The sequence below is a fragment of the Prionailurus bengalensis genome, chromosome D3 (genome assembly GCF_016509475.1).
Source record: "Prionailurus bengalensis isolate Pbe53 chromosome D3, Fcat_Pben_1.1_paternal_pri, whole genome shotgun sequence".
NCBI lineage: Eukaryota > Metazoa > Chordata > Mammalia > Carnivora > Felidae > Prionailurus > Prionailurus bengalensis.
Window position 1 is genome coordinate 93,876,544 of NC_057356.1, and position 15,546 is coordinate 93,892,089.

At 62.7% G+C, this 15,546-nt stretch overlaps 1 protein-coding gene across 9 annotated transcripts in view; it reads left to right on the forward strand.

Annotated features, from left to right (window-relative positions):
* NFATC1 (nuclear factor of activated T cells 1) overlaps positions 1 to 15,546 on the forward strand; it is a 105,351-nt gene that overhangs the window by 38,225 nt on the left and 51,580 nt on the right. For all 9 annotated transcript variants that reach the window (XR_006294030.1, XM_043559126.1, XM_043559130.1 and 6 more), the window contains exons 4-6: positions 6,385 to 6,587; positions 7,084 to 7,256; positions 8,858 to 8,998. Coding sequence is in view for 8 of the 9 variants with exons in the window: in XM_043559126.1 (XP_043415061.1) it covers positions 6,385 to 6,587; positions 7,084 to 7,256; positions 8,858 to 8,998 (517 nt within the window). In the remaining variant the exon portion in view is untranslated. The remainder of the gene's footprint in view (positions 1 to 6,384; positions 6,588 to 7,083; positions 7,257 to 8,857; positions 8,999 to 15,546) is intronic.

Sequence of the window (15,546 nt, forward strand, 5' to 3'; positions counted from 1 at the left end):
CCATTCAAGGCCTTGAAAAATTTAAAATCTGTTGTGAAATATAACCGTCCCATTAACGGAAGTGAGTATGAGCCACAGAGGCAGCGACTGTCCCCGTGCCGCCCACGGGCGGTGGCCGGTGGTCCTGGGCGGGCACGGTCTCTGGGTGTCGTGTGTCCTGAATACTTAGACGATGGACTCGTTAACCACAGCCCTTGGCTTGTTTATTTTGCGCTTTTTCAGAAAGGCAGAAAAATTCCATACACCCAACGTGGGGAACCCTAGAAATGAGCTTTTTCCTGAAAGGAACCTCGTGCAGCCCCCCAGAGCCGTTTTGTTGCTAACCGTGTGTGACTGTCAGCTTTGAAAACCACGGCTGGAGGGCTTCGTGGGCTGGCGGCGAGCACCTCTAGATCTGGCTCACGCGGCAAACCTCGTGCGAGTCAAGGGAGTCCCTCGCGGGAGGAATTCCGAGAACTTACGTAACACCGTGCGGTGTAAACCCAGAAGGTTTGCTGGGTGTAGTGCACACGCAGACACACACATGCACACATGTACACGCTCACAGGCCTGCGTGCACGCACAGGTGGATGTGCCCGAGTGTGTGCACATGTGTGAGCCTGTGCGTACTTCATGTGTGTGCACATGCGTGTGTGTGTGTGTGTGTGTGTGTGTGTGTGTAGGGAGTGGGCCCCCCCCAGCTCCCCTTCCGTGGCACAGGGTTTGGGGCGTCCATCAACAGGTCTATGGTCCGTTACCTCCAGACTGGAGCCCACGTCGCGTGGGTCCGTGCCCAGATCTGGAGGTGCACTGGGCACCCGGGGAAGGTGCTGGGAAGATGCCAAGGCTGCAGAGCCCGGAGCCGCTCACGGCTCTGTCCGCGGGCCTCTGAGCCACGTTCCCCGCCGTGGATGCTCTTTGCTCCGATTACCGGTTCTTCAGATGTGGCCCCAGGACGGTGTGCGCAGCCTCACGTGGCACCATTCGCTGGTGTCCCATCTCCTGCCTCCCATGGAGTCTGCTGGCCACACCCCACACCCACCCCAGACCCCGCAGCCAGGCCCTCCGGCACGGTCACCCTAGGCATGGCGGCGAGGAAAGGGGACAGAGACAGACGGAGACCAAAGCCCCCGGGGGGCCCTGGGGCCCGGGGACTGCTGGGCGGGCTGCCGTGGTCTGTCAGAGGTTCTGCTCCTGCCTGAGCGCCCCCCCTCCGTTCCATCCTCTGTCCCCCTCTGATGGCACAGCTGCTTTTGTGAAGACGTTAGACTCACACATAATTGATTTTCCGGTGAGAGCCACAATCCTCCGTCTTCTGTCTCCCTCGGACGTGTGCCAGGACCCACTTTTGTCTGTGACTCTAGGTCCTTCTGGACCTCGCTGGGGCCAGCCAAGGGGCCGGCACTTTCCAATCTTCGGAGAGAAGGGAGGGCCCGCGTCTGGGACACACGGTGCAGCCACTCCTGGCCCTGCCTGGCTGGTCACACCTGCTAATCACTTCCCTGGCCCCCTGCAGACAGGGACAGATGGACCCAAGAGCGTGTGGACACAACCACAGGTGACGGACATCTGACCCCACGACCTCGGGCGTTTCTGCCCTCCGAGAAGCTGGGCCTCGAGGCGATGAGGTGCCGTGTGCCCCCCCCCCCCCCCCCCCGCTCAGGGCCACTGCGGGCAGCGGCTCCGAGAGACCCGGTGCGGTACACGGTCCTCATGGTTACCGAGTCTCCCTTGGCCCTTCCCGAGAAGGCAGTGTGGTGCCAACGTTAACAACATCAGAAAACAGCCTGTTTTAGCTGCTTTCCTTGTGTCCCTGAGCTTTTTTCCAGGAGAGACTACAAGTCTTACATTACGTGGTTAAAACGGGTCAATTTTATGCCGTGGAAAACGTTGCCTCAGTAGAGCTGTTGAAAATGACTTGTGGCGTTGCCTGCGGGAAGTCTGCCTGGATTTCCTGCAGGTGTTTGGGGGCTGTGGGGGAGGGCGGGGCCTGCACCTGGGCCGTCACCTCGTCCTGCCCCACCCGCTTCTCCACGGGATAGCCACCCTCTCTGCCCACACCCGGCACACCTGCTCATGCCTCCCCACAAGCACGCGTCTGCACATGCTCACACCGTGTTGCGAGACACGTGCTTCTGCGTGTGTATACTCGTGCACGCACAACACCGCCAGCCTCTTGAGTTCTGTACTGTCTTTGTCTGGCGGCTTTATCCCAGGCATCGTGGTGAGGCAGGGAGGCTGCGGCCCCTCGCACACTTACTTTTCAGCAGAGGCACAGCTCAGAGATAGCTCTGCCCGCCGTTTTTTAGCAGCTGCCTGGAGGCCTGGCCGAGAGAGGGGGGGCCGGCTGCTGGGAGAGAACAGGCCTGTGTGGACCCGTCACGTGTGCTCAGTCGGGGCTTCCGCCAACCTCGGCCCACGTGTTACGCGGTGGTTCCGTTCTCATTCGTGGTTTTCTCGTCTCCCGCTCCCCTTAACGCGGCCTCCGGGAGTGGGGGGTCGGCGTCTGACGGCAGCGGCCATTTGTGTGCCGTGGTGGTCACAGATGTGAGTTGGCGTGACGGCCGATCCCCAGGCCCCGCCGTGGTCAGTGTAGCGCCGTCCCCTCCCGTGTCCAGTGATGGTGCCGGCGAGCAGACACGTGGGATTTTCCTTCCCGTTATTTGGCAGGAATTTGTGTGGATGTATGTAGGACACCCTTGTGGGGGGCGGGGGAGCAGCGCGGGTGCAGGCCGTGAGGATTCGGGATCCGGTGTGACAGCCGCGCTCACGCCCCGCGGGCTCACAGGGTAGCATGGTGGCCAGAAGCGTGGGGGTAGCAAGTGAATCCCGTTTGGGGGCCGGGTCTCCCTCTCCACACGGCTCCTCTTTGGGGCGTCGTGTGAAGATTCGGATCTAACACCCAGATGGACGTAAATTTCCCTTCGGACGGATGGTTCTGCGCGAGCGGCTCGCTCGGCCCCACCTGCCCGAGCGCGAGTGGCAGCGCGAGAGGACTTGCCCCACTTGTCACCCGCCTGTCACTGCCCCACAAGTGCTGAGCTGGCACAGGAGCTAAAAACAAACACGCACGTGTAGAAAACTTGGCGGCTCTTATACCTTGAAAACGGAATAATGCATTTTGTTTAGTTTAGTTGAAGCAAAGAGAGGCCATTGTTATGACAGGTAATTTTATAAATAGCGTTTTACAGATACTAAAACGTGCCAGAGGCAGAAAACCCATGCGGCGGAGCACGTGAAGTATTTAAATTACTTTCTTAAAATGAACTTCGCGTTTTAAATAATAGATGTTTATCTCCCAAGCTAAACCTTAAGTATTCCCATTTTCACTGAAGTAGCATGTTTTTAAAAGGGGAAGTTATACCCACAGTCCGCTGCGCCCGCGTGCAATCAGCAGTGCCAGCGTGGGTCCCGGGGGGGCTCTAACCTGTCATTTCCAAACCGCCTGAGTGCCACCGGGCCCTCCGCACGCCACCGACCCGCCTCAGCCGCACGAGAGACCGTTTCGGCCAAAGACTCATTTAGGTCTTGTTGCGTTAGACGTCACAGAACGGAACACCGAGGGGCAAAATTTGCCCCTTAATCAGCCTCTGATGTTACTTTTATGTTTTCTGTTACAAAAACATAGATTCGAGTCCAGCACGGAGTAGGGGTTTCTCATTAAAGCTCACGAAATCGGCCGAGGCCCGAAGGCGCCCTCCCCACAAGGAGGCGAGAACTTCGGTGGCCGCTGCCGTCCAGACCCAACGGCGCTCCTCTGGGGACGCTCGTGCGTGCACACAGGAAGAGCTCTTCGGTTCAGAGAGGAGAGGCGTCCCTGCGGGATTAAGCCGCATCAGCAGGAACGGCCTTGAAAGGGGTCGTTTGCGGGTTCTCCGTGCGCGGCCACGGCGAGGCCCCCGGCGAGCGGACGGGCAGGGCAGGGAAGGCGCCCCTCGGCCTCTCTGCCCACGCGCCCACCACATGGCTGTGGCATCTCCCGTCCCTCTGCGGAGGCCCGGGCTCACGTCCGTGCTCGGCTCAGCCGCGCTCCCTGTCTGTGTGCACATGCCTGTCAGACGCGTGTTTAGTCTGTGTGCGTCAGGCACCCGTGGATCGGGACGGAAGCACGATGATTTTACATGAAAAGGCTGCTTTGGTGATGACCACGTCCACAGACACGTGGGACCCTGTCGAGGCGGAAAAGGATGCGTGTGTCCCTGCCGCCGGCCGGCAACGAACCTTCCCAGCCAAGCACAGCGCTTCAGAGTATGTGGGAGAGCCCCGGTGCGAGTGTGTGTGTGTGCGTGGGCACGTGACTGTGTGTCTGGGCACGCCCTCCTGCACTGAGCGCCTCTGTCTCCAGGACGTCCCACAGGTAGTGGCCAGCGTCTCTTGCATGGAAGTTGTGACGTCACGTGGACGGGGCAGCCTGGCCCTCCACACGCTGGCGGCCTTGACCACGCGGTCTCCTTCCTCCTGGCCCTCAGCATGCTGGCGGGGGGTGCGTGCGCCTCCCGAGCCGTCCTCGTTGGAGGACCCTCTTCCGAGAACCCCAAGCTTGCAAGCACCGTGCCGTAATTAAGTGCAGTGACAGTCACTTAACGAGTCTTCTATCAGCATGGTTCCGGCCGATGGTTCACTGCTGATTTCAACTACTGTTTGCTCCTCAGGGTTAACGGATTCACAGGGTTGGATCCCATTTTTAATCTTAAACTTGACGTTCCGAGTGCTTGTGTTGGAGATCCCGGGTCCGTTGAGGGTGACGGCGTTCGCGTCCCTAGAACAGGTCTCGCGACGCCCTGGGTGGAGCTGTTGATCTGCTCCTGACAGACAGCAGGACGTCTGGCGCTCGGCCGTCTGCTCGTTCCCAAGCCGTTGGGCGTCCCAGGGGTGGCACAGCCCGTCACCCCGCGTGGAGGACGATCCACTTTGCACAGGGACACCTGCAGCCTCCAGCGAATGAAGCCTTTGCTCAGACTGCTGCCCGAAGCCGGGGAAGTGGCCTTTGTACCTTCTCGTGGCAGCTGATGAGTGTGCACCACTCGCGGGTGCCTCCGATTCCAGACAGAGCGGTGACGGGTGCAGACAGGAGCGAGCCCTTAGCCCAGGGCCTTTGATCGTCCGATGCTGTCTTGCTGGCCAGTGCCTGGTCCACCGAAGAGTCCGTGAAAATTACAACAGGCAGCCGCCTGCATCGCCCCAGAGGCCGCGGCTGTGCCTGGAGAGCCGCGGAGACCAACGTGAAAGACGCACACAGGTCGGCAGGAGCCAGCATGGGGACTGCGGGAGGTTCTGAAGGCCTCCTTCCCTGCTGGACGCCCCGTCCCCCGTGGAAGCTCTGTCCCCTTCTGGACACCCCATTCTTCTCTGGACGCCACCTCCCCCGCTGGACACCCCCTCCCCCTCTGGACACCCCTCTGGACATCCCGTTCCCCTGTGGACATCCCATCCCCTCTGGACACCCCGTCCCCCTCTGGACGCCCGGGGACACTCCCAGGGACACTCTCCATCTGTTGGTCGGTGTTCGCTGCCTGTGCCTGGTCCCTGAGGGCACCTCTTCTGTCCCCATCATCAGGGCCTGTGCCGCTGGGCAGGTCCTCGGGGTGGGTGAGGTGACCTCATGGTGGACGTGTCACGGGGCAGAGGTGGAGCCTGGGCAGTGCCGCGGGTGCCCTCAGGCCCACCCTGCCCACGCCCCCTCCGCACGTGCCTTGTCTGCCCTGACCAGGTGCTCTGGCTCACTCACCAGGTGTGCGGCTCTCACGTCGTGCCCCGTGGGCGGGACGGCGAGGACGTGTGTCTGTCCTTCCGGGAGCTTCTCGGAGAACCGGCGGCCCCGGCCCCCCTGCACATTTGGAAGGACTGGTGGCATTTCCGTGCACCGGTCACTCGCGTCTGCGGACTATAATGTGCCGTCGGGACAGGTTGTTCAAGAAGCAGGACCCCAGCCTGCAGGCTGCGGGGCCTGAATTCCTCGGGAAAGGCCTCACCCCGGGTGTCCGGTGGCACCAGCCACACACGGTCCTTACAACAGATGCTGGGCGGAGTGTAGATGGTGCTCACAAGCTGCCAGGGAGGAGGGTGCTGGCATGCGGGAGCGACTTAGCACTCAGCACCCGGTGTTCCCATCGTCTGTCACAGAGCGGAGGGGGCGGGGGCGCGGAACGACTTAGCACTCAGCACCCGGCGTTCCTGTCGTCTTTCACGGAGCGGAGGGGGCGGGGGCGCGGAACGACTTAGCACTCAGCACCCGGCGTTCCCGTCGTCTGTCACGGAGCGGAGGGGGCGGGGGCGTGGAACGACTTAGCACCGAGCACCTGTTGCACAGTTTCCGTTTGAATCAGCCTTCGCTTATAAAAATCTAACCGGTTCTGAGCAGTCTGCATGCAGGGTGCTTGACGGGGGACCTTGTTCTGTCGCCAGCTACACGGCTACTTGGAGAACGAGCCGCTCACGCTACAGCTGTTCATCGGGACCGCTGACGACCGCCTGCTGAGACCCCACGCCTTCTACCAGGTGCATCGGATCACGGGCAAGACCGTGTCCACCACCAGTCACGAGGCCATCCTGTCCAACACCAAAGTCCTGGAGATCCCGCTGCTGCCGGAGAACAACATGAGAGCCATGTGAGCTGCGCCCGCGGGGCTGGGGTGCTGGGGGCCGGCTCGGGGGTGTGGCCTGCGTGCCCTTCCCTCCTCTGCATCTCTGCCCTCCGCTTAACACCTGGGCAAACCCCAAACATTTGTGGCGGTGGATTTGCTCCAGGGCGCCGGGCGCCGTGGGCCTTGCGCTTGGACGGTTCGGTCCCCCGCTGTCAGCGTGCCCCCGTGCCTGATTCTCCTCCTGAGCGCGACGCCCGTTCATTCCTGAACACGGCCACCACCAAGGTGCACGGGCCAAGGGGCAAAGTCAGGCCTGCTCGCTAGTTCCGAGGGACTGACCCGTAAACTGAGGACTGACCTCCTGCGGGAGTAGGGCCTCCGTTCACAGCCTCCCGTCCTCCTCCTGCCCGCACGTGGCTCCTAGGGTCTCGCGCGGACGGTGGGCCTCTCGAGGGCAGGGTGGGACGCCCTGGGCCTTGCCCCAGGGACTGAAAGACGGTCTGACCCTTGTTTCCGGCAGCGTGGACTGCGCCGGGATCCTGAAGCTCAGAAACTCGGACATCGAGCTGCGCAAAGGGGAGACAGACATCGGGAGAAAGAACACCAGGGTGAGGCTGGTCTTCCGGGTCCACATCCCGCAGCCCAACGGCCGGACGCTGTCCCTGCAAGTGGCCTCGAACCCCATCGAGTGCTGTGAGTAGCGGAGCTGGCCCCGTGCCACACGCCCTCCCGTCTGTGACCTCGCACAGACTTTTCCCATCAAGTGTGCCCATACCGATGTGCAGCTGCTCTGCTCCCCGCCTCTCGTGGGTCGTCCCCCGAGGCCCTGACCTCTCTGGCATTCAGGTTCACGGGCTCCGCCCGCCCTGCTCCTCGCACCCGCGGGGATCACAGAGAGGAGAGTTTGTCCTGAACCCCTGAGATGGGTGCTCTCGCCCCATTCGAGCAAATCCCTAGGTTTTCAGAAACCTGAGCGGTGGGGTTGGGGCGTCTGGTCCACTGGGCTGAGCAAACCTGTTTCTCAGTCCTTCTATGACAAGCCCATCTTCCCCGGCAGCTCCTGGCTTTCCCTCGTCTTGTCTTCCAGCCTTGGGCCTGAGTCCTGTGCTCCTGCGGGGGCTCGGCCGCGGCAAGGGGTCAGGGTCCTCCGGCAGATGAGGTCGTTGGCGGACGCCCCACGAACGCCTGTCCTCAGCACGGCTTCTTTCCTGGGCCTGGGGGTGGGCACCGGGAAGCATTCTGTAGGCCTGCCACACCCACTGGCCGCTGCCGGAACGTCACCTTTCCAGGGCCCGTCTTCTCTCACCCGGTCGTGGCTGTCTCAGGACACTTACCCGTGTCCCTGGCTCACCTGCCCGCCCATCTCAGTGGGGGTGTCTGGGTTTGGTTCCCTCACCTCAGCCCCCGGGGACCCCGTCCCCCTGATGGCTGTCTCATGACCCCTGTGTGGAGCCCCACGGACACCTGTCCCCACGCCTTGGCGTGGCCTGTGGGTTAGCTGCAGGCGGCTCCACGTGTCTGAAGTGTGGCCTCCTCCCTCGGGCCCACTGGTTGGGTGAGAATGCATAGTGGCCAGGGAAGTGGCCACTATTTGTGCCCGGAACAGCCTCGGTTCCCCCTACCCCGCCCCGCCGCCGCCCCACGTCCTGTGCTTTCCAGACGGCTTGACTCCTCATGCTCAACGCCTTGCTGCCTGGCCTTGTCCCAGCAGACCCCCGCCTCTCTTGTCCGCCACACCTGGCTGTGACAGAGCCTCCACCGCGAGACCCCACCCCTCAGTTCACGCTGGGCCCGCTCCCCCACGGCGCCCAGGGTGGGGTCTCGTGGTGGCTCCCAGCTTCCAAAGCCCACACCCCGTTCCCACCATGACAGGGTGTCCCGAGGGGGGGTTCCTTACCCGGGGCGGTGTGTCCTATCCAAGCAGAGGCCGGGGTCACCCCGGGGGGCCGGCACGTTCACCGCACAGAGGCACGCACTCAGACTGCACAGACTGCACGTGTGTGCACGCACCACTGAAGTCGCGATCTTTGCGCACACACGAGCTGATGCGCCTTCGCCCCTGTGTGTGCGTCATCACGCGGACCTGCCCTGGAGCAGCAGCCGTGAGGGCGACCAGCTGTCGCGTGCGGTCGCCCTGTGTTCCGAGTGCGTGATGCCCCCCCACCAAACCCCGAGGAGCCCGTGGGAAGGGCCCGTTCCTGACCAGCCGGCTGACCCTGGGGCGCCCTCCCGGGGCTGTGGCACGAAGCGGGGCCGGGGCTGCAGCTCATTCTCCCTGTTGTGACCCCGCGCAGCCCAGCGGTCGGCCCAGGAGCTGCCCCTCGTGGAGAAGCAGAGCGCGGCCAGCTGCCCCGTCCTCGGCGGGAAGAAGATGGTCCTGTCCGGCCATAACTTTCTGCAAGACTCCAAGGTCATTTTCGTGGAGAAAGCACCAGGTATCTCCTCTATAACAGACTGTCCGCGTGTTTCCCGCTTTTGCCGCCGGGGTGGGGGGTGGCTCCCAGGGGCGGAGCGGGGCAGCTCTGGGGTCTCCACGCCGCACAGCAGGAGCAGATCACCGAGCTCTGGGTCAAGGCCTGTCCTTAACGTGGCCCACATCAGCGGGTGTGGGGCCGCCCCTTGCTCCCTGGCCGTGGCGGGCCCTTGGCCTGGCCCGGGCACACGTCTGCTTCCTGGCATTGGGTGGCTGCTGCTCAGGCCGTCTCGGGAGGCGCTGTTCTGCCCTGTGTAGATGATGGCTTCTCGTGTCAGAATCACCGCCTTGGGAGGTGAACATCCTGATGCTCAGTGGCCGCAGCGGCCGTGGGACCCGCACTTGGCTCGGCGGCCTCCCCACACCCCCGTGGCGTCCTTCAGGCCCCAGAGATGCAGAGGCAGGTGCTGCTGTGGGCTCCCAGCCGTGGTGTGGTGTGTGTGTGTGTGTGTGTGTGTGTGTGTGTGTGTGTAGACTGCTGGGTGGCAGGTGTAGTCCTCCGCATGCAGAGCGGAGCCCAGGTGTGCGGCAGGGCGGATGTAGGTGTGTGCACGCCCGCCCCGCCCCAGGAGAGGCCTCTGGGCGCTCATGAGAGTAAAGCAAGGCGGGGGTGGGGGGGGCAGGTGACAGTGCGTGTGGCCGGTCCCTCCGGAAGCTCTGGGCAGCTGTGGTTTGGAGGCCGGTCCCCACTGAGCTGGCCAGGCAAGTGCCCCCCACGGTGCTGCCACCGCTGGGCTGCAGGGGGTCGCGCCCCCGCTCAGAGTTTTCCAGAGAGCACGGCTGCAGGACCCACGCTGATGCCAGAAGCCACAGCGGTGCCCCACGTCCACAATGGGGTCTTGATTTTGTGCAGGAGGCTTAAGTGCCTCCATCAAAACGGGCCGGCAGGTCCTGTGTGCTCAGCTTGTGCCCGTGTAATCACGCACGTGATTGGAAAATGTTGTGAATTATGGAGAAAATCGGACCAAATGTGGTGATGATGAGGAGAATTTGCATTGCTGGACACTGTTTTTCGGAGGAGGCTAATTTTGAAACGATTTAACCTTTTGAGCTTAAACACACGCGAGTACATGTGGGGGAGGGTCGCCAGGCGCTGTGCTGCGACTTGGCCTGAGTCACTGCTTTTCTGGCTGCTGCACAAGTCCACGCGGCTTTCTTCTTCCTTCCTGAACAGTCGTCACCTTGGCGCCATGGCAGGACCTTCGGGTGCCTCCTGGGTGCTCCCCGCCTGGTGGGCACCGTGTGGCTTCTTTGGCGGGGCGGGATTCACCGCCCGGCCGTCCTGATCGGCCCCCGCGTGCGTATCCACTCCAGGGCCTCGCGTGCCGCGTGGAGGCTGGCTGCGTGGGGCCCTCCCCCCCCCCTCCCGTGGCAGCCGGCGAGACGTGGGTGTGGGTGGTGACGTGGTCACAGCCTGTGGCCACCACCAGCAGGTGTAAACACTGTGCTTTCACGTCTGGACGCTGTCGGTGGCTGTGTGTTCGTATTTAAGAAGACGGCTTGCGCGTTCACACGTGTACGTGAAAGTCACGTTTTCAAAAGAGAACGTTCTTTCACCTTTGACTCCAGGCACAGGTGGCCATTGTGCCACTCCTAACGCATCCCGACGCCCACTGCAGCCGTAACTGGGCTTTTCTTAGTTGATTTTTTGGAGATACCGCTAAAGCCAATTTAGGTTAGGGCCGAGCTGTTCTCTAGGCTTCCGACGAGGTCACTGCCCTGTTGTGAAGTTCAGTCCCTAAACCACCAAGGCCGGAATGTGAGCGGAGAGACCTTGTTGTGGGAGTCCTGAATGCGGGCACTGTTCTCCCAGCCGCTGGGGCGTCTCCGGGGCGCCCCCAGCCCCTGCACCAGCAACCCAGACCTTTCTGAGGGTTTCACGGGGCAGTTCCTGCCTGGCGGGCCAGCCACAGCGGCTACGCCTCCATGAGAGAAGGGGGTTGGAGAAGGGTCTCGTGGCACCTGTGGCAAGAGCAGCAGTCAGTGCACGGGAGCCAGGCGTCCCGGTAGGTGGCTCTGGGCCTCCGGTGGGCGTCAGCGGGTCCCTAGGGGCAGCCCGGGCAGGATGAGGGGCTGCAGGGACATCAGGATGTCACACAGGACGTGACAGCACAGAGCTCTGGCCGCGTACGTGATGGTGCTTTCCAGAAGAGCCCTGTAGTTTTGGGGGGGGGGGCTTTACTGTGTTTTGCAAAAGGCCCCGGGGTTAGAAGAGCCTTTCCTTTGAGGACTGGGGTCAGTGGCCGTGGCTCGCACGTGAGACGGCGCTGCTGAGCGTGTGAAAACCTGAACGCACTTACCCGGCGGGGCCGAGAGTCCAGTGCTGGACGGCTGCGTCGAGGGCTCGCCTGCGGACATCGTGGACATCCCCGTGCGGGAGTGAGACACTGACCGGCCCTCCCCCCCCATCCCTGGCAGTGAAGATCTCTGGAGCTGCCCTCAGCGGTGTGGATCGAGCATGTATTTGAACATGCGTGTGAACGTTTGAATCAGCCCAGAGGACCCTCACGTGTCCCACACGTGTGAAGACGTCGCGTGGAACGTGAACTCGCTCTGCTCTGGAGGCAGGGCTGAGGTGCCAAAGCCGAACGTGTCACTGGTTTGGACGTGCCAGATCGCGTCCCTGACACCGGGGCTGCAGGTGGCTCCGAGCGGGCTCCTGCCTGTTCCGCGGTGATTCCTGAAAACCGCAAACAGAGCCTGTTTCGGCTTCTTGGCCGCACAGCAGACCTCACCCAGACTTAGAGGCTTCAAGAACAAGCCCTTCCTTTGCTGGCAGTTGTGTGGACTGGACTCAGCCCGTGGCCGCGCCCGTGGCCCCCGTGGGCTGGCAGGTCGGCTGTGTTCTGTCTGCACGGTCTCGGGGCCCTGCCTGACGTCCTTAGCTGCTGCCACGCCCACACGTGGGGCCTCTGAGGTGTAAACGTGGAAGGCAGTTCATCGGGTCGCGGTGTGAGCACCCTTCAACGCTGGATCGCTCCCTCGAAACCTCTTCGTGGGGCACTCAGACGCCCCCCCCCCCCCCACAAGGCCCCAAGCCCCAGGTGGCTCTGCTGGTCTCTCCCATCAGCGGCTCCTCCTGGGCTGAGCCGCTGGCCAGTGGGTGCTCTGGGAGGCGGCACACGTCCCACACCTGCTCCCGGGTGGGGGATGGGCAGAGGGGCTCTTGATGGGTGCACCCGGTGGACTGGACGGTCCGTGGGGGCGGCAGCGGCCCCCACGCCCGTTCTGGGCCCGTCCGGCAGTGGGCAGGGAAGGCGCTCAGCAGGCGGTGAGCCTGAATCCCCGGGCCCCGCCCCCGGCTGCACCTGCACACGCCCCTTTGTGGTCCTCACCAACCTGCTTCTGAACACCCCTGATCCTGGTGCTGTTGTGAACAAAGTCCTTTCGGGGGTCCGGGTTCAAGGTGGAGAGGCTTGTGGGAGGGAGGGGGCTGCGGGGTCAGCACACCTCCCTCCCACGGGTCGGAGATGTGTCCGTTTGCTCCAGAAATAGGACAATGGCCACTTTGCTGGAAGAGGGTTCTTTGGGTGCGTCCTGGGGGCTGAGTGTGGAGGGGGAAGTGTGGGCCCCTGGCCCGTGGGCTCCCTGAGCTGTCCGTCCTGGGCCTGCGTGTGTGTGCGTGTGGCACGGCTCACTCCTCACCTGTGCCTCCCGGACGCTCTCAGACCATCGGCACAGACGATTTCGTGTTCACGGGCGAGGCTTCAGGCCGTGGCCCAGAGCAGCGGAAATCTCACCTCCCAGCAGAGGGGGTGTGGGGGCCTTAGGTGATGTTTCTTTTTAAGTATGCACCCGGTCACAGTACAGGCCTGGACTCCAGCGGCCGGTTTAGGAGTGGTGTGTGCAGGGTGCCTGTGTCAGGGCGTGTGTGAGCAGGTGTGCGTGTGTCAGCGTGTGTGAGCGAGCAGGTGTGTGTCGGCATGTGTGAGCAGGTGTGCGTGTCAGCCTGTGTGAGTGAGCAAGTGTACGTCGGGGGTGTGTGTGTGTGAGGTGCGTGTGCCTGTGTGTGAGCCCGTGTGTGTCAGAACGTGTGTGAGTGAGCCCGTGTGTGTCGGTGTATGTGAGGTGTGTGTGTCAGTGTGTGAGAGCCCGTGTGTGTCAGGGTGTGTGTGTGAGCGGGTGTGTGTGTGTCAGCGTGTGTGAGCGAGCAGGTGTGTGTCAGGGTGTGTGTGAGCAGGTGTGTCAGAACGTGTGAGTGAGCCCGTGTGTGTTGGTGTATGTGAGGTGTGTGTGTCAGTGTGTGAGAGCCTGTGTGTGTCAGGGTGTGTGTGTGAGCAGGTATGTGTGTGTCAGCGTGTGTGAGCGAGCAGGTGTGTGTCAGGGTGTGTGTGAGCAGGTATGTGTGTCAGTGTGAGTGAGCCCATGTGTCAGGGCATGTGTGTGAGCAGGTGTGCGTGTGTCCGCGTGTGTGAGCGAGCAGGTGTGTGTCAGGGTGTGTGTGAGCAGGTGTGTGTCAGGGTGTGTGTGAGCAGGTGTGTGTGTCAGTGTGTGAGCCCATGTGTGTCAGAACGTGTGAGTGAGCCCGTGTGTGTTGGTGTATGTGAGGTGTGTGTGTCAGTGTGTGAGAGCCTGTGTGTGTCAGGGTGTGTGTGTGAGCAGGTATGTGTGTGTCAGCGTGTGTGAGTGAGCAGGTGTGTATCAGGGTGTGTGTGAGCAGGTGTGTGTCAGTGTGAGTGAGCCCGTGTGTCAGGGCATGTGTGTGAGCAGGTGTGCGTGTGTCAGCGTGTGTGAGTGAGCAGGTGTGTGTCAGGGTGTGTGAGTGAGCAAGTGTGCGTTGGGGTGTGTGTGTGAGGTGTGTGTGTCAGTGTGTGTGAGCCCGTGTGTGTCAGAGCATGTGTCAGTGAGCAGGTGTGTGTTTCAGTGTGTGTGAGCCCGTGTGTGTCAGAATGTGAGTGAGCTCGTGTGTGTCAGGGCATGTGTGTGAGCAGGTGTGCGTGTGTGAGTGAGCAGGTGTGTGTCAGCGTGCGTGTGGGAGCAGGTGTGTGTGAGCCCGTGTGTGTCAGAACGTGTGTGAGTGAGCCCGTGTGTGTCAGGGCATGTGTGTGAGCAGGTATGCGTGTGTTAGGGTGTGTGTGAGTTCACGTATGTGGTCCGTGGGTGTGGGTGTGAGAGGGGGCCGTGTGTATGTGACGAGCCTCCTGTTGTCCTGGGGTGTGGCCGCCCCCCCCCCCCCCCGAACCGCACAGCGTGGCAGTGACAGTGTCGGGAGCCCTGGGTGCCCACCGCTGGGCAGAGCCTGCAGGGTCGTGTTCTGCTCCCTCTGGTGGTGGCAGCCACGCCTCCTCCTCTGCCCTGCGCTGTGGCCATGGCTGCAGGGCTTCTGGTCCCACTAGCTTGGTGTGTTGGTTCTGAAGCGTTTCCGGAAATTTCCCAGGTACGGATGCCTCCAGCCGGCGGTGCGGCTCGCATGCCCGCAGGTCATGACTTGGCGAGAAAGAAAAGGGTCTCTTGGCGTGGACGTGGGAGGGACGGGAGGACGGCCGTCCACACGGACAGCCACTGCCACCTTGCTCCTCTGTGTCAGCGTGCCGAGGGGGTGATGTCAGGCAAGTGTTCTCAGGCAGCCTCTGCGGTGAGAGTCCCGCGGGCCTGGGGGCCCACGCGGGCACCGGCGTCCCCGCACGGCGTCACCTGTGACCGTTCCCAGGGCTGGTGGTTCTGGAAGGTGCCCGTCTCCGCTGAGCAGAAGGAAAGCGGCAGACCGGAGGGAGCGCCGTGCTGTGAAGGGTTTTTCCTTACGCTGAGGCCTTGGACTTGAACGCTGGCCCCACGGTTACACTGAGACGTTTTGAGTGGTCTCAGGAGGAGCCCAGCCAGAGAGGAAAGTCAGCTGGGAGTGTGGCCGGTGCCACAGGGCAGCCGGTCCCAGACTCACCCTTCTCCTGGCTCAGCTTCCCTCTGCTGATGTCCCGGGAGGCGACCTGATGCCCGTGGGGAGACACGGCTGCAGCCCAGCCCGGCGGGCCTTCCGTTCCCCTGCAGGGCTGTCCTGTGGGGTCCCGCCATGGTCTCTGGGGTCCACACCCCAGGGATAGGGGCGGCCAGTGGAGGCTCGGTGTGACCTCTGTGCCTTCCGCAGTCCCCCACGGGGCTCCCCAAGCCAGACCAGAGGCCTTGCGTCCCTGCCGTGAGAAGGTTGTCACCGAAACTTCTTTTCTCTGGGCTGGTGACCAGTCTTTCCCTGAGGTCTGTGCCAAACCACGCCCAGCCCCCCACCTCCGATTCGGCACCCCGGGGACATCCAGGACATGGGCACACGTCCCTCTGAAGCGGGGAGGGAGGCAACTGGAGGCACCCGGGGGGGTGGCAGCTTCCCACCTCAGTCTTGGTGGGAAGGGGAAGGGCACGGGAGGGGGCAGGTGTCGAGAATGTGAAGCTGGACGGAGGGGGACCGGCTGCCTCTGCTTCCTCCGAAGGCCGCCTCGGAGCATGCCGCACGCAGCCCTTGCACGACTTCTGTCTTGCGTTCGCTTTGTTGAGTCACAGCTCACAGAGCACACAGCTCAG